At 45.0% G+C, this 24,305-nt stretch overlaps 1 protein-coding gene across 4 annotated transcripts; it reads left to right on the forward strand.

The window, feature by feature from the left end:
- The first annotated feature begins 1,489 nt into the window (after positions 1 to 1,489).
- Positions 1,490 to 23,926, forward strand: strn3 (striatin, calmodulin binding protein 3). Of its 4 annotated transcripts, none has more exons than XM_083998802.1 (16): positions 1,490 to 2,063; positions 11,020 to 11,123; positions 12,256 to 12,329; positions 12,439 to 12,517; positions 13,327 to 13,488; positions 13,579 to 13,720; positions 14,782 to 14,917; positions 15,314 to 15,453; positions 16,534 to 16,712; positions 18,187 to 18,234; positions 18,345 to 18,466; positions 19,091 to 19,258; positions 20,296 to 20,436; positions 21,497 to 21,604; positions 22,184 to 22,270; positions 23,108 to 23,925. In XM_083998802.1, the coding sequence occupies exons 1-16, from the start codon at positions 1,791 to 1,793 to the stop codon at positions 23,275 to 23,277; spliced, it is 2,133 nt and encodes a 710-aa protein (XP_083854928.1). In that variant the 5' UTR covers positions 1,490 to 1,790; the 3' UTR covers positions 23,278 to 23,925. The 4 variants fall into 4 exon arrangements, with proteins under 4 accessions (XP_083854928.1, XP_083854929.1, XP_083854927.1 ...); XM_083998803.1 differs by having other exon boundaries at positions 13,582 to 13,720; positions 23,108 to 23,923; XM_083998801.1 differs by having other exon boundaries at positions 13,327 to 13,720; positions 23,108 to 23,926.
- Positions 23,927 to 24,305: the final 379 nt, after the last annotated feature.

Below are 24,305 nucleotides of genomic sequence, written 5' to 3' on the forward strand. Positions count from 1 at the left end.
TTGTGTTTTTGAAGAGTTTGATGAGGGACAGGAGACCTGTACCGTTCACCTCCATTGTGTTCACTGAGCAGCTCACGTCTCTGCCCCGCCCATCTCAAAACAACATGCACCGATAAGGTGATGAACCTACTGCTGTGACTGTAGGGGTTATGGTGAGGATCTGACTAAATGTTGAACTGTCCCTTTAACAGGTCACATTTTGGAGGTTTGTTTTTATTTCATACAACTGATAGCCTACATTTACTTGTGTACATGTGTAACTATCTATTAGGGGTGTGCCAAAAAATCGATTCACATAAGAATCGCAATTCTCATTTAATACGATGCAGAATCGATATAAAATGTCCCAAAATCGATTTTTTTAAATAAAAAAATGAAAAAAATCTGCTGGCTGTCGGCCTCCATTTCCTTGGAATTTAAAGGTGTACAGAAATGGCCGTTTGTCCTGTTTGTCGCGCCGAGTTGTCACGAGCTGCAACACGAGTTTACCCGAGTAAGGAAAACGAATTTGATTGGTCGTTATCGAGCGGGCGGGATATTCAAAGCTTGGAGCGAGACCGAGCTCCGTGTGTGTGTGCGTGTGTCAGACGGATGACGGATCCAATATCAGTGGCTGGTGAATCGTGTACAGGCTGACGTATAATCCGTGCGCCTGCATTATCTAATGCAAAAAAAAAATACACACTTTCATCCCGGATTTACTCAAAAATAGAATTTTGCACAAAGTTTGGCCTACATCGTCTAAAAGATGAGTTATTACATTAATTCTATGATCCAGAGTGGGCTTAAATTCAATTTTCTTTTCTGTACACCTTTAAATGAATGATAAATTATGTTTTGAATCGAAAATCGATTTTGAATCGAATCGTGGCCCCAAAACTCAGAATTGAATTGAGAGATAGTAAAAGATTCCCAGCCCTACTATCTATAGCCTACCTATTTAACATTTAGTTGGTTAGTTAGTTTCTTTTATTGTCCACAATGTGGAAATTTGTCCTGCGCTGTTTCTTTCTTCTTCTTTTTTCCCATTTTGTTAGCCTAATAGCATAATTGCCTAAGTCATATTTGAACATTTTCTAGCAAGCAAAGTCAAAAAGATGACTTAGGCAGATAGTGATTTTGGACTCTAAAAAGTGTTCTGATTGGTTGAGGACATAGCCAATTAGGCAAGGTGATGCAGCAGTGGTAGGAGAGGAAAGTTAGGCAGATATCTCAATTTGGCCAAAAAAAAATGACATAGGCAATTATGCTATGATGAGGCTAACGATTTGTTACATTTGGTCACTGTGAACTTGACACTGCGATTTCCTACGTTTTTCCTCGCACATTGAATGCCACATAATGTATTTGGATGACAGGGAAAAAAATCGGGAGGATGATGATGTGTCCCGTCATGCAGCGCGGCCTAGTTCTCTCTCTCCCCCCCTCCACCCCCCTCCGCGCGCGTCAGATTGAGGGAGAGAGAGGGATAGAGGGAGAGAGAGAGAGAGAGAGGGAGAAGGGGGGAGCGCGAGAGCAGTAATGGCGGCCGGTTAGATCCATACACCGACACCGCGCCGCGTTCCCAGCCGCTGTCAGCGCACCCTCGGCGGGCAGCCAGCCTCTCACGTCGCGGCGCAGCGTCGCCAGCCGGAGCTCGGACACACGGAGCGGAGACTCACGGTGGTCCAGGTGGGGGTCGGGAAGCCTTTAGTGGACCGCTGCTGCCTGGGACTTTCCTTCTACTTTTCTAAAAAAAAAAAAAAAAAAAAAAAAAAAAAATTAAATAAATAAATTACAAAAAAAAAAACATGGATGAGCTCCCCGGAGGAGGAGGAGGAGCACAGCAGCAGCAGCAGCAGCAGCCGGGGAGCAACAGCAGCGCTAATCCGCCGATCGGAGGAGTAGGAGCAGGAGTATCAGGAGGAGCAGCAGGAGGAGTCATGGTGCCCCACCAGCCGGACGAGCTGCCCCGGCCGCAGCAGCAGTACACCATCCCCGGCATCCTGCACTACATCCAGCACGAGTGGGCCCGGTTCGAGATGGAGCGGGCGCACTGGGAGGTGGAGAGGGCCGAGCTCCAGGTTGGTTAGTTAGCACAGTTAGCCTAGCCTAGCCTTAGCCTAGCTTAGCCCAGTTTATCTGTTATGCTGCGTTCAAAACAACTCGGAGCTCGGAATTCCCAGACTTCCTTCCCCGACATCATTGCGTTCACGCTGAAGAAAAAAAAACATGGATACCTGAAGGAAGTTTGACATATTGTGGCTCATAGCTGAATACGAAAAATAAATACAGCAGTAAATTATGTTTGTTTTGGTTTTGGAGGAGATGAGACGCTGCAGATGAGTGCACACATATAATGTTACAGCCTTGATAACAGTTAAACGTTATTTCCGTCATCACAATTTCACACCATACAACAATCACAGCTTCATATAAACGTATTTCATATAGGCTACTGCAATATTACACAAAAAATATGCATTTCAAACTTCAACTTCAACAAATAACTTAAACGACGCCGTTCAATTCATTTTTTACAACTCGGAGCTCGTTTTTCTCCGACTTCCGAGTTGTCTTGAACGCAGCATAATAATAAGCGTACCTTTTAGCCTAGCTTAGCCTAGCCTTAGCCCAACTTAGCGCTGTCTGTGCTCATCGGCCTGACAATAACACAGAAACCGAAAAGATTGTTAGTTTACGTCATTTTACCGTGAAGTTACCCACATTCACCCCCCCAAACCCTCAACCCCCTCCCGGTTCACACTAAGCCCCAGTGTTTATAACCTAGCGGCTAAAGCTAAAGCTAACAGGTCATTGAATAACGGGATTCGTTGTTGTTGTTGCTGTTAGCTCGACTTGGAGCTAGCGGTTAGCTTCTTTACCCGTTTGTCTGATCGGTTTGTTATTGTTATTATGATGAATTATTATAATAATAACTTTTATTGAGGATGGACGGTGTGTTTAAAGCAGAAGTGAATCCAGTTTAGTGTCCACACGCAGCCATTTTGGTTTGTCACGCTAGCTGAGTTAGCTGGAGGCTAACTGGGAAAAGAAGAAGAGGAAGAATTCCAACGTTTCTTCACTGAAGTTAAAATGCTGAAAAAAAGTTGAATATAGAGAGTTGAACCAGTTTATCTTCACATCAGAGAGAAAAAACAATGAGGATTAAATCTAAAGTGAGTTGTTTTAAACTGAAGATAGAATATAAACTGTCATGAAGCTGGAAGTTGAGTCTGAGCTGAACAAAGTGTTGAGATTATTTTAGTGAGTGAAAGTCTGATAAATGTAAAAACAGGTCCCTGTTGTTGAATATTATATAGTCAGAGGTCATTACTTATATATTAATGTGTATAATGATACTGACACAGATTAAATGGAGCTGGTTCAACTTGGTTTAAAGTTTTTTTTAGGCGTCAAATTAGAATATAAAGTAAAAATACACCAGACAGACTGTAACGAATCAAAGTATTAGATAGATAGATAGATAGGCTGATAGATAGATAGATAGATAGATAGATAGATAGGCTAATAGATAGATAGATAGATAGATAGATAGATAGATAGATAGATAGATAGATAGATATACTTTATTAAAGACACATCCCAAAGAGAGGTCCATAGCACTATAAGAGTAAAACAAACAGGATAGAATCATCAGTGTTAGTGTTGAGATTATTTACCTGAGTGAAAGAACTTGTTATATTATTATTGGATACTTATTAGTTACTATTCGTCCTGGCGTCTGCAAGACAAACAAACAAAATGCAAATTTTTAGAGTAACAGTGACAAGAAAGTAAAAGAGAAATTGCAGAGGAAGCCAAAATATGCACACGATTACACTTTCAGCTTTAATAGACTTGATCTCAGTGTAATTTACTAAACACACTCAATTCTTGTGAGAGAAAGTCTGTCACAGTCTCTGTTTACTACACAATCAATAATAATAATAGGGCTGCAACTAATCCGTCGATTATGTAAACGATTAATCGATTAGTAGTTTGGTCAATAAAATGTTGAAAAACATCGGTCAGTGTTTCTCAAACCACCAGACGACATCGTCCTCAAATGTCTTGTTTTGTCCACAAACCAAAGAGAGACTCAGTTTATTGTCATAAAGGAACAAAGAAACCAGAAATATTCACATTGAAGAAGCTGAAATCAGAGAATCTGGAGCTTTTTTTCTTATAAAACGACTCAAACTGATTATTAGATTATCAGAATAGTTGAAGATTAATTTAAGACTTGATTATTGTTGCAGCTGTAGTTTAATAACTGAAGAACCAGATGAACCTGATGTGGATTTTACTGAGTCACGGACTAAACGATGGGTTAATTAATGAATTAATGAATTAATGTATAAATAGATTAATCATCAGTGGGAGTGAGACGTTATCAGGGTGTGTGTCGCTGTGTGGACGTGTTCATTCAGGTTCCTATTGTGAGTGTGTGAACATGGTGAAGTGGTGAAATGTGTGAAATGTGGCACAGTTCATGTCTTTGTCATAACACACAGACACACACACACACACACACACACACCCTACAGCCCCGTGTGTGTGTGTGTGAGAGTGTGTGTGTGTGTGTGTGTTCTGACTTGTTGCTCTGGGACACTGGATGCCTTCAGCATGACTCTGTTCCTGATAAGAGGTGAACACACACTCTCACACCCGCTGAGGTTTGAACTGAACCAAACGAGCAGAGGCGTTGCCGTGAGCGACCGATAACCTGAGCACATGACCCGGTAACGGCGCCTCATCATCATCATCATCATCATCATCATCATCGTCGTCGACGCCTCAGCAGCTCCGAGGTGTCGACAACGCTGTAGAGTCGTTGTTAGAGGGCAAAACTGATCCTGGGTCAGTTTAGTTATCAGGTCCTATACGTTTTGAGTTATTGATGACGGTCGCCATAGAGATGGTGTGTTGTCGTCGGTTCAGCTCGTTGTTGTTGATGTTGAAACAGGAAGTGGCGGTAGACGAGCTCTGACCAGTAGAATATTGATCATCTGAGCTGAGCATCAATATTTTATTTCTTTTCTTCAAATTAAAAGCTCACTTGTGTAAATTTATTCTCTCATATTGAAACAAGACTTTTATTTTGAAGTGGAAACAACAACAACACCTGATCGGCATGGATGGATGGATGGATGGATGGATGGATGGATGGATGGATGGATGGATGGATGGATGGATAGATGGATGGATGGATGGAACGATGGATGGATGGATGGATGGATGGATGGATGGATGGATAGATGGATGGATGGATGGAACGATGGATGGATGGATGGATGTCGTTATAGATGAATTTACTCGTCATTGATCAGTGATCAGAGCCTGATGTCACTCACCTGTTGACTGTGATGGAATAACGACGTTATAAAATAACGGTGCTACTTTTTTCACTAACAGTAATCCCAAAGTTACAGTTTTCCCTGTTACAACTCTGTTACTTCTACTCGACTCAACAGCTCCGTCACTGAATAATTAAACACCTGTTAAAGTGGAGTTATACTCAGCGAGGAGAGTTCAAGTCACGTGACATATTTGAGTTTTTTTTTTTAAGTAATGCAAAAGTTACCTTTTCTGGTGATTAGTTACTTTCATAATGTAGTTATTCGGTTACTTTTTTTGTAACGTGCCCAACCAACTGGCTGTCAGTGGTTTCTGTCAATCGATTGATCAGTAACTGTTTCAGCTGTAGTCAGGAAAGTTTGGAGAAGTATGGAATTAGATTTTATACATTTCCAGGTCTGGAAAAGTATGGAAAACAGAAACTTATGTATGGAAATACAGTATATCTGAAGTTATTTGGGTTAATTATTTTGTGTTAGCTACAATCTGTTGGAAATGATTTGGTGACATAATGGCGTGTAAACTCAGAATAATGACAACTAACGATTAATTGCATCATTTATTCACATGGAATTTATGGGAATTAACTGGAAATTGGGCGCACTGTATCATGTCCAAACATAAATGTAAATATATTGTTTAGTCATAAGCAGACATCCATGCAAAATAATACAATTAATAAACATGACATTTCAACAGATTTATTTGTGAGTAGAACTTTATCAAGTTGTAATTCTTGTATGAACAATCAATTCTTTTACTGAACAAAAATCAAAAAGTAAAATGAAATTTTCCCCAACTATATTTAAGTTCACTGTAAATTTCGGATTTATTCCCATATATTCGTGTTAATTCCCATATATTCCTGTTAATTCGTGTAGTGTGTGTTTGTGTGAAGGTGTGCTTGCGTCTGATTGGTCACAGCAGCTGGATGATGTCACACGACCTCACCTGTTTCTTTCTTTTCCTGTTTTTCCTTCCTGTGGAAAACACTCACACACTCTTTAATGTTAACGTAGAGTCGCCAGTCAGAGGTCAGTCTGCTCACCTGTCTGTGTGTGTGTGTGTGTGTGGGCGGGGCTTAGCAGCGACTCAGTCAGTGTTTGTGTAGCGAGGTCGGGGCTGTGATGAGGCGACGGCGTCCGTCCTGTCCTACTGGGCTCGGCCCTGACGGCCCCGACCCAGCTGGACGCTAAAAGTAGAGCGGCCTGAAATAACTCACACACACACACACACACACACACACACACACACACACACACACACACACACACACACACACACACACACACACACACACACACACACACACACACACACACACACACACACAGACTCTCTCTAACACACACACACACTCCAGGGTTCAACTGTCAGTCACAACTGTTAAAGCCACAGAACGACTTTCTGATTGTTGATGTGAAAAGACGATGAAAAGTTTCAGATTTAAACTCACAAAGTAAATTAATACAAGAGTTTAGTGTGTTAGTGTGTGTGTGTGTGTTAGTGTGTGAATGATGTGTGTGTGTGTGTGTGTGTTAGTGTGTGAATGATGTGTGTGTGTGTGTTAATGATGCAGTTGTTCGGAGGTAAATGGGGGCCGGTGTCGTCACCGCGGCGCTCTGACCTCATGCAGCTCCCTGAGGAGAGGAGCGCTTGATTCATGCTCACCAGGTGCAGCAGCAGGAGGAGGAGGGGTGTGGGGGGGGGGGGGGTGGGGGGGGGGGGGGGGGGGGGGGGCAAGAGATTCAACATTACTCAACCTTTATTTAAAGGACAATTCCACTCAAATCCAACCTGTGCTCTAGTTTCCTAATTGTATTTTTAGGTCTGACGGAATGAATGTTTAGATTTACTTTCTAATTCTAACTCCTGTAGAGCTGCAACTAACCATTATTTTCATTATCGATTAATCTGTGGATCATTTAAACGATTAATCGATTAGTTGTTTGGTCAATAAAATGTTAAAAACATCAGTCAGTGTTTCTCAAACCACCAGACATCGTCCTCAAATGTCTTGTTTTGTCCACAAACCAAAGAGAGACTCACATTTAAGAAGCTGCAATCAGAGAATCTGGACTTTTTTTCTTTAAAAAACAACTCAAACTGATTATTAGATTATCAGAATAGTTGAAGATTCATTTAATAACCGATTACTGTTCGTTTATTCTGCCTGTAAACAAACTGAGAGCGTCGACTTGACTCTCAGTCAGACTTTGTGTTGCAGCTCCGTTTACAAACATGTCGTCTTTCTTGGAGAGTGAACAAACCCCTCGGTGTCTGTGTTTATGGGATGTAAACAGCCTAAGATCCATCCGCTCCCAGGACAGGAGACTAGAGCCGCAACAACTCATCGACTAATCGCCTTAATCAACTATTCTGATAATCTAATAATCAGTTTGAGTCGTTTTATAAGAAAGAAAAAAAGTCCAGATTCTCTGATTGCAGCTTCTTCAATGTGAATATTTCTGGTTTCTTTGTTCCTTTATGACAATAAACTGAGTCTCTCTTTGGTTTGTGGACAAAACAAGACATTTGAGGACGATGTCTGGTGGTTTGAGAAACACCGTTTTGTGTTTTTATACATTTTATTGACCAAACAATTAATCGATAATGAAAATAATCGTTAGTTGCAGCTCTAGTGGAGTCATTTAAAAGGAAATCTGTAGTTTCATTCTGTTAAAGCTGAAATATTAGAAACTAAACTAGAGCCTCAGGTTGGATTTGAGTGGAATCGTCCTTTAAATAAAGGTTGAGTTGAGATGAGAGATGAGCTGAGAGGCCACGCCCACAGGATCAATACACCTGTAACCGTGGAAACACTGTAGTGTGTCACTGGCTCAAAGTCCAGGAGCATGACAAACACACACACACACACACACACACACACACACACACACACACACACACACACACACACACACACACACACACACACACACACACACACACACACACACACACACACACACACACCTGTGGCTGTCAGTCACAGCCTCGGCCAATCAGAGCGCGGCGGAGTCAGAGTGGTGTGTGTGTGTTATGTAATCTACCTCCAACACACACACCTGGTTTCCCCGTCGTCGTGGCGACCCTCACTAGAGGAAATCACCCCCATCGCCATGAGAACTGCCCCAGTTCCCCTCCGACCCCCCCCACCACCACCACCACACCCCCTTGTTGCCATGGACACGGGGGCAGAGAGTGTGTGTGTGTGTGTGTGTGTGTGTGTGTGTGTGTGTGTGTGTGTGTGTGTGTGTGTGTGTGTGTGTGTGTGTGTGTGTGTGTGTGTGTGTGTGTGTGTGTGTGTGTGTGTGTGTGTGTGTGTGTGTGTGTGTGTGTGTGTGTGTGTGTGTGTGTGTGTGTGTGTGTGTGTGTGTGTGTGTGTGTGTGTGTGTGTGTGTGTGTGTATTAATAGCGCCGTGTTGGGTTTCAGCAGCAGCTGCTCACAGACAGGAAGTTGCTGCTGGTGATGGACAGGTGAGGGAGGGGGGGGGTGATGGCGGGGGGGGGGGGGGGGGGGGGGGGGGGGCAGCTGTCGATTTGTTAACAAACGTTTAAAAAAAAGAGTAGTAAAGTGGGAGGAGCCTTGAAGTTGTTGTCGTCCAATCAGATCAAAGGAAGCTGAAGGAACCAGGAAGTAAACTGAGGTGTAGAAGTTTCCTGTCCTGAGAGTTTCACTGAACTAAATAAGATGAAACTCTCTGACCTGGTGCTTTATCATAAATATCAATGTTTACATAAAGAATTGACCTTCACCTACTGATTGTATTTTGGATTGAAAGAGGTCGTCTATGCCGATTGATAATCAGCTTCATGCCGCATGTAAACGGGGATTCGGTTGATAGAGTGGATTATTCATTCTTGGGCCCGCCAGAAAAATATTCTCACGTGTGTCTACGTGCGGTGCGCCCGCACGCGAGAGAGGCGGCAGTTTGAGAGGCTGACTGGCGGAGATGAGAGCTGGTGAAACGCTAGCATGGTTATTTAAAACACCATCTCTGATCTCTGCCTGCACATAGATACACAGACACGGGCGCACGCTAAATGCACTATATAGCGCTAATTGCTCAGCTGCAGCGCTATATCGAGGCGTGATCGCCCGCTGAGCCGGGCTCCGCTGGCCACACAGGTGAGGAGCGGAGGAACGGAGGAGCCGCTGCAAGCGCTACTTTCAAATGTTTAACGTTGGGATGTTGTTAGGACATTGTTTACATTTGGACGCAATCGGGAAAGACGTCTCATTTACCAACAGTTGACCCAGCCTTCGGAGGAGCCTCTGAAACCGTTGCCTCCGGAGACGGCGTAGGCTGGGTCGTCCGAAGGCTGCAGCCCCTGAATTGAGACACAGATTCTAATCGGCTTCAGCTGGTCCATCTATACGCAGATTGAATGTGGATCACTTTATGTAGAGTTCATGTAAACAGGGGCCTGTTGTTCGAAACCTCGATAAGGGATTAAGCCGGGATATGTTGGTTATCCTGCTGAATTTAGCCTCAAGTCGGTTGTTGGAAAGCTGGATACCTTTATCCTGGTCAAGTTACTATGGTGATTTATTCTCTGCAGCTAGCCTGCTCCAGACCATAATAAGTAACAGCCAGGCTTAGTTGATTCTGTTGTCTTTATCTGTCAAGTCAGCAGTCACTCTGATCAGAAATCCATGTGTTTCATACGTTCTTATGTACATATTGGCCTGAATTATAAACAAATGAAATGCATTAACAGTAATCAAAAAACATGAAACATTTACAATATTTATTAGGCTTTTTTTTTTTTTTTCATAATTGGGCCTTCAAAATTATTTTCATAAAATATGTTACGATTATATTGGCCTAAATACTGGTTGAGGTAAGAAAATAAGAATAAAATTGAGTGAGTGTGAGCACCTTCCAAATAATTTATAGACCTCGTCATCATTGTTATCGGCAATTTATTGAAGCACCAGACTGCATGATGTTCTAATATTTAATTCATTTTCACCTGTTGCACATTTGGCCATGTATAAACTTTACTTCAGATTTGTGTAATTAATCAACTTCCACTGCTCATCATTAAGGCAAAGTGCACAACTGTTAATTTGTGAAAGGAGCTTGAGTTGTGATTATAGTTTTGGATTATTCAATCAGTCCACAGTTGTCCGCTGCGCTCTCTCTGAGCTTTACGACAGCGACGGTGCTTTTTTTTTTTTCAAGAGGAGTCACCTGACGTCAGCATTAAGATCCTGTTGATTGGAGGAAAGTGGCCACACCTGTCCTCTCATCGGTGAATCTGTGATCAATCTCTGTGGTCTACTGACGAGAGAATAAGTTACACCTGGCTTGACAAAGCTGCTGCTCCTCAGCCTGGCTCGGCGTTCCAACAACCAACTAAACCAGGATGGACTGATGAGACTTTGTCCAACCTGGCTTTTCCACTTATCCTGGATATCTTTATTCTACTTTCGAACAACGGGCCCCGGGTCGAATAAGATTAATTTAATACGATTGTTTACAATCAGACTGAGGAAAACACTGCATGTAAACGCACCTATTGACTCATCGTACAGACATACCACAGTTGGTGCTTTAACATGTTGGAACAGCTGAATATTAAAGAATCTAAATATTATAAATCATATGTTTATGAATGTAGATTTGTCAACCTCTCTCTCTCCTTCTCTCCTTCTCTCCATCTCTCCAGGCGAGGATAGCGTTCCTGCAGGGAGAGAGGAAAGGTCAGGAGAACCTGAAGAACGACCTGGTCAGAAGAATAAAGATGTTAGAGTACGCACTGAAGCAGGAGAGGTGAGTCAGCAGCACCTGGATGACATCATCATGACATCATCATGACCTCACCTGTCACTACATGACATCATCATGACCTCACCTGTCACTACATGACATCTGTCCGAGCCCGATCGATCGGTACCCGGAACAAGATCAACCGACAGCGCTAGCAGTAGAGCAGCTAAAAGTCGCTGTAGCTGTTAAAACGTCACTTTATTCATTTTTTAAATATATTTTTTATGCGAGAAAGTCACAGTTTAGAGTCCTGATCTGTTTCAAATATGTTTATTAGGAAACTGATCACATAACAGAGAAATTAACAGTCGACAGTTATGGGTTTAGAGTCCTGATCTGTGGTCAGTTTATCCATCTGACGTCTGTTTGGAAGTTTGCTCCGAGGTTTTGGGAGAAGTGCAGAGCGAGCTAGCTGCTCGGCTTGAACCTGTGATCGACCGGTCAATCTACGCCGTCATAGATAGATAGATAGATAGAGATAGATAGATAGATAGATAGTCCTTTATTAATCCCTTGGGAGGTTACCCTCAGGGAAATTGAGGTTCCAGCAGCAGCACAGCACCGATCATACATTAAAAAGGCACAGATAGATATAGAATATAAAAATAAATATAATATATAAAGTGCAGTCAGGGCTAGAACATCAGTAATAAATACATATAAATACATCAATCCTAATCTAAATTAATCTAAATGTGCCGGTGGAGAAAGCGAGCAGATTAATTTATGGTCTCATTGATTAGTTTGTGTAAATGAAAAGTCAAGCTTCAGGAGGAGCTGGTCAGAGGAGCAGAAATCACCACATTTACATCGATAAATAAATGTTTTACAATTAACTGATCGGTCACATTACATTTAATTTAATCAGAAATAGAACAGAGGGAAATTTGTTACGTGTTTTTTACTGTTTTCATGCGTATCCGCGGTGTCGCCGTAAACTAATAGAAGGAGGGAAGTGCCACATGTGCAGAAGCGTCTGGAACGGATTTTGTTCCGGGTACCGATCGGGCTCTGGCAACATCACACATCATCACCTAAATGACATCACCTGTCACATGACATCATCATGACATCATCATGACATCATCATGGTTAACGAGGTCGGTCGTTAACGAAGCTGCTGTTTTCTCCTCAGAGCCAAATATCACAAGTTAAAGTACGGAACGGAGCTGAACCAGGGAGAGATGAAGACGCCCAGCTTCGACTCAGGTGTGTGTGTGTGTGTGTGTGTGTGTGTGTGTGTGTGTGTGTGTGTGTGTGTGTGGACATTATAATCAATAATCATCAATAACGTGTGTTTTTGTCGTTTGTCGTCCAGACACCAAAGACTCGGACGTCTCTGCTGTTCCCGCCAACAGTCAGCTCACCTGGAAACAAGGACGACAGCTGCTCCGCCAGTGAGAACACACACACACACACACACACACACACACACACACACACACACACACACACACACACACACACACACACACACACACACACACACACACACACACACACACACACACACACACACACAGTGATGAAATAAACAAACATGGTGTTGGTTAATGAGTCCTGACAGTCGGAGCAGCCGTGTTGTCCTCAGGTCGTCCGTCTGTCTCACTCAGCACCAGAGTTACGTAGTCAAAAGTTACTGAGATACTATATTATAAAAATAACTAATTACTAGGAAAAGTAACTATTAGGTTACTTTTTTTTTAAAATAAAATGCTCAAATATGTCAAACTCGCCCTCCTAAACCAATGTTTACACTGCAAGAACTCAATCTTTCCAAGAATATTTGTCTTATTTCTTGTCAAAATGTCTCATTTCTAGTCAAAACTAAACTCTTTTCACTTAAAATAAGACTCATCACCTTGTTTTTAGATCATTTTCACTTGTTTCAAACACATTTTCACTTGAAATAAGTAGAAAAATCTGCCAGTGAAAGCAAGTTTTTGTTTTTTGTGCTTGTAATAAGGAAGAAAAACTTGCTCCACTATCAGATTTTTCTACTTATTTCAAGTGAAAATCAGCTTGAAAGAAGTAAAAAGTGTCTAAAAACAAGCTACTTTTTAATGTGATGAGTTTTATTTTAAGTAGAATGAGATTTGTTTTGACTAGAAATAAGACAAATATTCTTGGTAAGACTTTGAGTTTTTGCAGTGCATCTGGAACTAACCCACTCACTCGTATCCCTCCGTGTGTGTGTTGTGTTCAGGTACCTGCAGGAGGTGGGATACACAGACACCATCCTGGACGTGCGCACACAGAGAGTTCGCTCGCTGCTCGGCCTCTCGGGCTCGGAGCAGAACGGCTCGGTGGAGAACAAAAACCTGCAGCACCTGATCAACGGCACGGAGCGCCGCAAGGAGGGCAAGAGGTACACACACACACACACAGGGGCAGGCAGAGGGGTCAGAGGTCATGCAGAGAGGTCATGTGACCCTGTGTGTGTGTGTGTGTGTGTGAGCAGGAGTCCCGGAGACGTTCTGGAGACGTTCAACTTCCTGGAGAACGCCGAGGACAGCGACGAAGACGAGGACGAGGAAGGAGACCTGATGGACGACATCAGCACGGACAAACACCACAGAGCCAAGAAACACAAGAGCAAGGTACACACACACACACACACACACACACACACACACACACACACACACACACACACACACACACACACACACACACACACACACACACACACAGGGATGTGAACCTTTCACACTTTTTGTTTTTTTGTGTGTGTGGTAGTTACGTGTCGTAACGTATCGACCAGTCAACTGAATTCATAATGTTACAGAAAACCATGTGTTTGTTTTACATTGTATCTGTAATGTAGACAGAAGACGTACGTACTAGGGATGTAAACAATTAATCGACTAGCGATTAATTGTCGGTAAGAATTTAATCGATTAAATTATTAAATTGCAGTTAATTGATCCTTTTCAGTGGGAGTTTTTCTGTGAAATGTAAACAAGCAAAGCCGACATAATGTTGCGGATCTCTGTGTAAACGTGTGCGCAGCGCACTGAGCACACAAGGGAGAGAGGAGGTGAAAAGAGACAACAACACTGTTACCTAGTTGTAGCTATACGGGACTCAGCCTGTACCATCGCTAACACACAGAAACCAGTGAGTAACGAGTCAAAAAGCCGCAGACACTGAGCTGCCTGAGTTTTATTAATGTTAAATACAGTTAAATACAGTAATCATCATAGTGTAGTGGCAGAAAGACCATGTAATCTGTATCAAATGTTGTGTTGGTCAAAAACAAGTTCAACTTAAAGTCAGAGGAAACATGTTTAGGGTGTTTTTACTGTTCCTAAATATAAAAATGGGTCACATTGGACCCTCAACTTTATTTAAAGGTTAAATAACGTGTTACTTGCTCTTGCTTGTGCTGTGCTCTTAAAATAAACTAACAAATACTAGTGTAGAGTCCTGTATAAGGAATGTTGAGCTTAAATTTTCCCCTTAAATTTAGGTTCTCTTAATTGATCGACAAGGTCTATCAACTATCGATTGATGAATTAATCGATAATTTGCATCCCTAGTCTGTACGTAATGAAGGCAGCTGATCGATCGGAGCATCCCTAGTACACACACACACACACACACACACTTCCTGTCCTGTCTCATGTCTCTTAACCCCCCCTCCCCCCCCCTCCTTCAGGTGGGGAACGAGGGTTTGGCGTCGGAGGAGGACGCCGACACGGAGGAGGCTCTGAAGGAGTTTGACTTCCTGGTGACGGGGGAGGACGGGGAGGGGGCGGGGGAGGCACGCAGCTCTGGAGACGGGACAGAGTGGGGTGAGTTGTTATTATTATTATTATGGTTTTACAATGTTCAGTAGTTTTTATTTTCATTTAGTTTCTCAGTTTGAGTTTTTATCTCAGTTTAGTTTCAGTGAGTTCAACAAGAATCAGTTTTAGTTTAGTTTTTATTTTAGAGGAATTGACTAGTTTTTATATAGTCTTAGTTGTAGTTTTTATTGAGTCTTAGTTGTAGTTTTTATTGAGTCGTAGTTGTAGTTTTTATTTAGTCTTAGTTGTAGTTTTTATTGAGTCTTAGTTGTAGTTGTTCAGGTTTTAGGAGAAAGCCTCTCTCAGACCTCGGGAGATGAACTTGTTCCCTTTTAATTGCATCCATCCCATAATGTTAGCTGAGATGTTATCTGACTCGCTGATGTCACCGTGTCTCTGCAGCGGAGCCGCTGCCGTTCCCGAGCGGCGGGGGGAAGTCCTTCCTGCTGGGGGGGTCGGACGACGTCCTGGAGAGCGTGCTGGGGCTGGGAGACCTCGCCGACCTCACCGTCACCAACGACGAGACCGACTACAGCTACGACGTGAGTCATCCGACTTGACTCTCCGGAATTAACATTGTAGATATCAACAACGTCTTTCTGACTTGTCGTAACTACATTTTGAATAGTTGGATTTTTCATTCCAGATCTCTGTAATTCAGTTTTGCCAAAATTAACAAGGATGTCTACATCTGTTCTAAGTTAAAGGGACAATGAGGAGTTTTGGAAAAGTGAAGTGTTTTCACACTACATTTATGAGCCTCCGCACCGTGAAATTCTTTGACCGGCGCAAGACAGACTCATGTTTTCATTCATCAAGAATTAAAGTCAGAGGTTGGAAGACGATCACATACCGTCGTAGTTCCCACCATAAACGGAGATTCTGCGGCGTTATTCTCATGACTCGCCACGAAACCGAAAGTAAAGAAACGCTGGTCGGCTCAACCAGCATTTCCACCACCACTAATAATAACAAAATAACCATAGAGACAAAACCATATATTTATCTAAAATGGACCATTAACAAGTGGTAACGTAGATTCATCCACATTAATATCAGACTTTTTTATAACCAAATAGAAACTCCTCGTTGTCCCTTTTAAGTCAACAACGTATTTGAGGCAACATATTGTCAGAGATGTTTAGATGTTAGCCAGTATCACAACTAAGCATAAAGTCCGCTAGCTTAATGCTAACGTATAATGTAAAACTCCATAGACAGGCTAACAGAAATTAGCCCGTCGCTATCGGCGTTTCGCGGCAACCGACAGCCATAGCAGTAAAGCTAAGTGAAGTTTTGGTGACTTCCAGATGATATTTAATCTTTCTGTCTCCAAAAATCACCAGTTGCCTCCTGTGACAGCTGCCATAGCAACTGTCACCGAGTGTTGACTGTTTGTCCCAGTGAGTGGAGGGGGCGGGGCTTAGCCAGAGGTCAATTATGGATAGGAAGAATGTAGTTGCGGATATCGGGAATATTCTTTTTGACAAGAGGTAAAACTGAATCACAGAGATCTGCAACACACATCCAGTCTGGCTTTTGAATGTTAAAATGGCTTGACGTAGAGGAGGGGCAGGGAGGGGTTCGAACAGTCGATCACGTTGCTGTGATGTCATCCTCAGCTGCCGTCCAATAAGGAGTCGTCGTTCAGGAAGACGTGGAACCCCAAGTACACGCTGCGCAGCCACTTTGACGGCGTGCGGGCGCTGGCGTTTCACCCTGTGGAGCCGTGTCTGGTCACCGTGTCCGAGGATCACACCCTCAAACTGTGGAACCTCACCAAGACCGTCCCCGCCAAAAAGTACACCTCCTTCTCCTCCTCTTTCTCCTCCTCTTCTCCTCCTCTTCTCCTCCTCTTTCTCCTCCTCTTTCTCCTCCTCTTCCTAACCTCACCAAGACCGTCCCCGCCAAAAAGTACACCTCCTTCTACTCCTCTTTCTCCTCCTCTTCTCCTCCTCTTCCTAACCTCACCAAGACCGTCCCCGCCAAAAAGTACACCTCCTTCTACTCCTCTTTCTCCTCCTCTTCTCCTCCTCTTCTTCTCCTCCTCTTCCTAACCTCACCAAGACCGTCCCCGCCAAAAAGTACTCCTCCTTCACCTCCTCTTTCTCCTCCTCTTCTCCTCCTCTTCTCCTCCTCTTCCTAACCTCACCAAGACCGTCCCCGCAAAAAAAGTACTTCCTGTTCCTCCTCTTTCTCCTCTTTCTCCTCCTCTTTCTCCTCCTCTTCTCCTCCTCCTAACCTCACCAAGACCGTCCCCGCCAAAAAGTACAGTACTCCTCCTCTTTCTCCTCCTCTTTCTCCTCCTCTTTCTCCTCTTCTCCTCCTCCTCTTCCTAACCTCACCAAGACCGTCCCCGCCAAAAAGTACTCCTCCTCTTTCTCCTCCTCTTTCTCCTCCTCCTCTTCTCCTCCTCTTCTCCTCCTCTTCCTAACCTCACCAAGACCGTCCCCGCCAAAAAGTACAGTACACCTCCTCTTCCTCTTTCTCCTCCTCTTTCTCCTCCTCTTCTCCTCCTCTTCCTAACCTCACCAAGACCGTCCCCGCCAAAAAGTACTACTCTTCTTTCTCCTCTTTCTCCTTCTCTTTCTCCTCCTTTTCTCCTCCTCTTCTTCTTCCTGTTCCTCCTCCTCTTCTTTCTCCTCCTCCTCTTCCTTCTTCTCTTCTTCTTCTCCTTCTCCTCCTCCTTCTCTTCTCTCTCCTTCTCTTTTTCTTTCTCCTTCTCTTCTTCTTCTTCCTCCTCCTTGTCTTCTTCCTCTTCCCCTTATTCCTCCTCTTCCTCTTTTTCCTCCTCTTCCTCTTTCTCTTCCCTCTCCTCCTCTTCCTCCTCCTCCCTCTTCTTCTTCCTCCTCCTACTCTTCCTCCTTCTCTCCTTCTTTCTCCTCCTCCTCCTCCTCCTCCTCCTTCTCTTCTTCTTTCTCCTCCTCCACTTCCTCCTTCTCCTCTTCCTCTTCTTTCTCCTCCTCTTCTTCTTCTTTCTCCTCCTCCTCCTTTTCCTACTCCTCCCTCTTGTTCTTCCTCCTCCTCCTCCCTTTCGTCCTCTTCTCCTTCTCTTCTTCCTCTTCCTCCTTTTCCTCCTTCTCTTCTTCCTCCTCCTCCCTCTTCTTCTTTCTCCTCCTCTTCTTCCTCTTCTTTCTCCTCCTACTCTTCCTCCTCTTCCCGCCTCCCTCTCCTCCTCCTCCTCCTCAGCATTTTATCGTCACATCTCAAACACTGAATGACTTTTATTTTGAAACTGTAGTTGTTGACGTTTTACTTCCTGGTTTTTTTTCTAGAAGTGCCTCTTTTGATGTGGAGCCGATCTACACGTTCAGAGCCCATGTGTACGTAACACACACACACACACACACACACACACACACACACACACACACTCAGAGCTGGGATCATGTTGTTGTGTGTTAACTCCTCTGTGTGTGTGTGTGTGTGTTAGTGGTCCAGTGTTGTCGTTGGCGATGACCTCCAGTGGCGAACAGTGTTTCAGCGGAGGAATCGACTCCACGATCCAGTGGTGGAACATTCCCAGCTCCAACGTCGACCCCTACGACACCTACGGTAACAAATTAATTTAATTCAATGACCATGACCATATTTGGAGAAATGTTGAGATTATAATGGGTGTGTATTGCATGGAATGTTCGTGTCAGAGTGTGTGACATCATCAGCTAGAGTGGGAGAAGTTGCCTGAAACTTTTCTCTTTCCACGCTGCTCCAGGACACAAATTACACTCTACACACGTGATTATTTCCACAGTTGTAGACAAACTTGTCCTCTCTCTCACAATGTGTTCATCAAAGCAGAGAGACTTACAGAATTTGAACTGTGAGCCTCTCGGTGCGGCCACGTCTGTCTCTGCTCCTCATTGACTCCAATACAAAGATTTTCTGAGAGAAGCAGTTTATAACTCGACCCCTGTTTATAACTCGCAAGTGTTTCCAAAATATTTACTGTAGAAACACCAAAGTCACATCAAAGCGTTCAGGAAGTCCTTACGACGACCACGGTCTGCTTCTTTTTCTGATAGGAGCTACCGTTTGGTCAGAATGAGCCCAAACGTGAGACCAGCGTCTCCCATAAGTCTGTGTAACTTAATGTAACTTGTCTGTTTATCACATCTGACTCGGTTCAGTTTAACTAACTCCTCCCCCTCTTGTCTTTCTTCCCTCTCGTCCAATCAGATCCCAGCGTCCTGGCGGGGTCGTGGACGGGGCATACGGACGCCGTGTGGGGATTGGCCTACAGCGGCATCAAGAACCGGCTGCTGTCGTGCTCGGCGGACGGCACGGTGAAGCTGTGGAACCCCACGGAGAAGAACCCCTGCATCGGCACTTTCAACGCAAACAAAGGTGAGAGCTCGGATTGGCCCCGCCCACAGGAAGTGATGTCACCGCACGTGATGCACGTCACACAACCCCCTGCTAACCACGCCTGTATGTGTGTGTCCTCCTCTTCCTTCCTCCTCCTCCCCCTCTCCTCCTCTTCCTCCCTCTCCTCCTCCTCCTCCTCCTCTTCTTCCCTCCTCCTCCTCCTCCCTCTCCTCTTCCCTCCTCCCCCCTCTCCTCCTCTTCTCTCCTCCCCCTCTTCCTCCTCCTCTTCCTTCCTCCCCCCTCTTCCCTCCTCTTCCCTCCTCTTCCTCCTCCTCTTCCCTCCTCCTCCTCCTCTCTCCTCCCCCTCTTCCTCCTCCTCTTCCTTCCTCCCCCCTCTTCCCTCCTCTTCCCTCCTCCTCCTCCTCCTCCTCTCTCCTCCCCCTCTTCCCTCTTCCTCCTCCTCTTCCCTCCTCCTCCTCCTCCTCTTCCCTCCTCCTCCTCTCTCCTGCCCCTCTTCCTCCTCCTCTTCCTTCCTCCCCCCTCTTCCCTCCTCTTCCTCCTCTTCCCTCCTCCTCCTCCTCCTCTTCCCTCCTCCTCCTCTCTCCTCCCCCTCTTCCTCCTCCTCTTCCTCCTCCTCCTCTTTCCTCCTCCTCCTCTCTCCTCCCCCTCTTCCTCCTCCTCTTCCTTCCTCCCCCCTCTTCCCTCCTCCTCCTCCTCCTCTTCCCTCTCCTCCTCCTCCTCCTCCTCCTCTTCTTTCCTCCTCCTCCTCCTCCTCTTCTTCCCTCCTCCTCCTCCTTTTCTTCCCTCCTCCTCCTCCTCTTCCCTCCTCCTCTTCCTCCTCCTTCTCCTCCTCCTCCTCCTCTTCACTCTTCCTCCTCCTCTTCCTCCTCCTCCTCCTCCTCCTCCTCTTCACTCTTCCTCCTCCTCTTCCTCCTCCTCCTCCTCCTCCTCCTCCTCCTCCTCCTCCTCCTCCTCCTCCTCCTCTTCACTCTTCCTCCTCCACCTCCTCCTCCCTCTCCTCTTCCCCCTCCTCTTCCCTCCTCCTTCTCCTCCTCCTCCTCCTCCTCCTCCTCCAGAGCACGGCGTGCCCACGTCGGTAGACTTCAACGGCTGTGATCCCGCCCACATGGTGGCGTCCTTCAACAGCGGCGACGTGGTGGTGTACGACCTGGAGACATCCCAGAATGCACTGGTGCTGAAGGGGCAGGGAGAAGGCAGTAAGAGACGCACACACACACACACACACACACACACACACACACACACACACACACACACACACACACACACACACAGACAGATGAACAGCAGGTTGTAGGGGTTGCACAGACTAGTCGACTAATCGACTAGTCGACTTTACTGCTCCACAATGACGTTTTGAGCTTGACGTCGACTAGTCGCTGATCATGTAACAGTACAAGAGTAGCGGCTTGAAACAACAGCTGAGTGGCTGAATGAAAAAAATACGAGCGCCGTCAAGCTGGATAGAACGAGCGCGTACCAGACAGGAAGTCGGGCACAGAAAAGGCGAGAGAATCCGGTCAATTTTCAAAATAAAATAAAATGATGATTAAGTTTGCTTGTCCGTCTATAGACAAGACACACGTCCATACATACAGCGCTAGAGACAGACCTGTGTGTGGAAAACCGAGCAGATACAGACGGGTCGATGTTTGACCGGCGTGGAGAGAGAGAGCAGGAGAAGCTGCTGCCAAGCGCCTGTGAGGCGCTGCGCTTCCGCGGGCAGTGTGTCCGGGCTGCCGGCAATTAAAAAAAAAAAAAAAACTCCGCTCATATCGACAGCTTTACGTCGCGCACAACAACAACAACCAACAACAGCAACAACCAACCAGGAAAAAACTGTGAGTGAGCAGGACTGTGATGGTGACGAGGCCTGTGTGTCGTTTTCCTCCATAATTGTTTAACGGACAGCAGAGAGTAGGCTATTATCTTTTGCACTTGTATAGGAGTGTATATTACAAAAATACAAACTGATTTACAGCTTGTTGTTTATAAAGCTGCTGTTCTGTGGACTAATTTCTGTGCATGAGCGTCTGTCAGTGAACACAGATTGTTGCAAAGCTTTTCCCTCCTCCTGTGATTTATGATGAAAATGAAATATGAATGACGTCATCAACGACTAGTCGACGTCGACTCGACTTTCATAACATTAGAGTCGACTTTTAAAAACCTGAAGTCGTGCAACCCCTAGCAGGTTGTGTGTGTGTTAACGGTGTTTGTGTGTGTGTAACGGTTGTTGTGGCTCCGCCCCCTCAGCTCTCCCGGGGTCCAATCATATCAACAAGGTGGTGAGTCACCCGACGCTGCCCGTCACCATCACCGCCCACGAAGACCGACACATCAAGTTCTACGACAACAAGTCAGGTAAAACTCACCTGTCACTCTCCTGTCAGTCAAACCACCTGTCAATCAGGCTGTGTCCGAAATCCCTCCCTCATTCCCTCCTCACTACTCCCTATATAGTGAATTCAGTATTTAAGCAATATATCACGACAGGTATAGAGTGGTATAATGAGCAGAGACCACAGACTGGAGTGATATATAGCTTTTATAAAACGGTTACCAATAACAACAATATGAAAGAGGACATGTAGTTTTCTTCCAGCAGAATAAAAAGCTGTTCCCATCTGGAACCCTCTGGAGGTCAAAGTTCACCTTCAACATGTCAATTCAACTACTTTAGTCCGTTTTTTAACATCCTAAAAACATCGACTGTCTGTTGCTACGGACTGCAACAGTCCGTTGTCATGGATACATGACAACAACTTCCATTCATACCAGTCATACTGCCTGAGGCGGAGTGATAGCCTACGCTGTGATAAGGCTTTAGAATAGTAGCCGTGGTAACTGCTCATTATACCACGGTTAACAACCAATCAGATCGCCGGATTTCACCTTTACGATTTATAATTGTCAGTCACTCTCCTGTCTCGGTGTCTCCAGGTAAAGTGATCCATGCGATGGTGGCTCACCTGGACGCAGTCACCAGTCTGGCTGTGGATCCCAACGGCATCTACCTGATGTCTGGCAGTAAGTCACCTGTCTGTCTATCTATCAATCTATCAATCAATCTATCAATTAATCAATCAATCAATCAATCAACCAATCAATCTATCAATAGATCCGTGCTCATTTTCACCACAACACTGACATGTTTCTTCCTCTTCCTCCTCCTTCCTTCTCTTCTTCCACCTCTTTCCTTCTTCTCTTCCTTTTCCCCCTTCTTTTCTTCCTCCTCCTCCTTCCTTCTCCTCTTCCTCCTTCCTTCTCTTCCTTCTCCCTCCTCCTCCTCCTCCTCCTCCTCCTCCTCTTCCTCCTCTTTCCTTCTTCTCTTCCTTTTCCCCTTCTTTTCTTCCTCCTTCTCCTTCCTTCTCCTCTTCCTCCTTCCTTCTCTTCCTTCTCCCTCCTCCTCCTCCTTCCTTCTCTTCTTCCACCTCTTTCCTTCTTCTCCTCCTTTTCCTCCTTCTTTTCTTCCTCCTCCTCCTTCCTTCTCCCTCCTCCTCCTCCTTCCTTCTCTTCTTCCATTTCTTTCTTTCCTTCTCTTCCTCCTCCTCCTTCCTTCTCTTCTTCCACCTCTTTCCTTCTTTTCTTTCTCCTTCTCCTTCCTTTTCTTCCTCCTCCTTCTCTTCATCCTCCTCCTCCATCCTAACTTCTCTTCCTCCTTCTTTTCATTTTCTTCCTTCTCTTCTTCCTCCTTCTCTTTCTTTTTCTCCTTCCTTTTCTTCCTCCTCCTCCTTCCTTCTCCTCTTCTTCCTTCCTTCCTTCTCTTCTTCCTCCTCCTTCCTTCTCTTCTTCCATTTCTTTCCTTCTTTTCTTCCTCCTCCTCCTCCTCCCCCCCCCCCCCCCCCCCCCCTCCTCCTCCTCTAGGTCACGACTGTTCTCTCCGTCTGTGGAACCTGGACAGTAAGACGTGCGTCCAGGAGATCACGGCTCACAGGAAGAAGAGCGAGGAGGCCATCTACGACGTGGCCTTCCACCCCTCCAAGGCCTACATCGCCTCCGCCGGCGCCGACGCCCTCGCCAGGGTCTACGTCTAAACCGGGAGGAGTCAGGAGGAGGAGGAGGAGCCAGGAGGAGGAGGAGGAGGAGGAGGAAGAGGAAGAAGACCACGGGGTTGAGAGACTCACACAGACACAGAGAGAGTTCACACAGGTCTCTGAACACAGAATATATATTAAAGAGACTGGATGAGGATCTCCACTGAACACACACACTCACACACACACACACACACACATGCTCAGTGAAAGGGGGCGGAGTCTCACTCGCTCTGACGGACATTGAAGACACAGAGACGTTCAGGAGCAGAAACGTTGTGGAAATGTTGTTTTAAAGGGATAGTAGTAGCATTTTTTTAAAGTGGGGTTGTATGATCTCCAAATAGCCCCTAAGTACTTTAATTGCAGTAGAAGACTCTCTGCACTCCTCCCGTTAGCAACGCCAGCCCATAATAGCCCTGCCCAGAGATTTACAACATACAGTGTTGTGAACAGACCCAAAGAAACGGCCTATTTTCACGACCTAAAAGAGGTTTTACCTGAATAAAAAATACACAGTTCCATTGTTCACTATAATATAATTTTTTCCAGCCCTTCAAAGTGCAGGAAAAACACAGTTTTTATTTGGACCGAACCAACTCACGTATCCCTCCGCCCAGGGTTAGCGCCCGCCGATCAGCAGTTGGTTAGGTCCAAATAAAAACTGTGTTTTTCCTGCACTTTGAAGGGCTGGAAAAAATTATATTATAGTGAACAATGGAACTGTGTATTTATTTTAAAGGTAAAACCTCTTTTAGGCCGTGAAAATAGGCCGTTTCTTTGGGTCTGTTCACAACACTGTATGTTGTAAATAAATCTCTGGGCAGGGCTATTATGGGCTGGCGTTGCTAACGGGAGGAGTGCAGAGAGTCTTCTACTGCAATTAAAGTACTTAGGGGCTATTTGTAGATCATACAACCCCACTTTAAAAAAATGCTACTATCCCTTTAACACCTGCAGCTCACCACCTGTCCTGTGATGTCATCCTGTGATGTCATCTGCCCCTCCCACCCAGCCCTCCACCCCCC

This window comes from Trachurus trachurus (assembly GCF_905171665.1).
Source record: "Trachurus trachurus genome assembly, chromosome: 22".
In the NCBI taxonomy this organism is placed as follows: domain Eukaryota; kingdom Metazoa; phylum Chordata; class Actinopteri; order Carangiformes; family Carangidae; genus Trachurus; species Trachurus trachurus.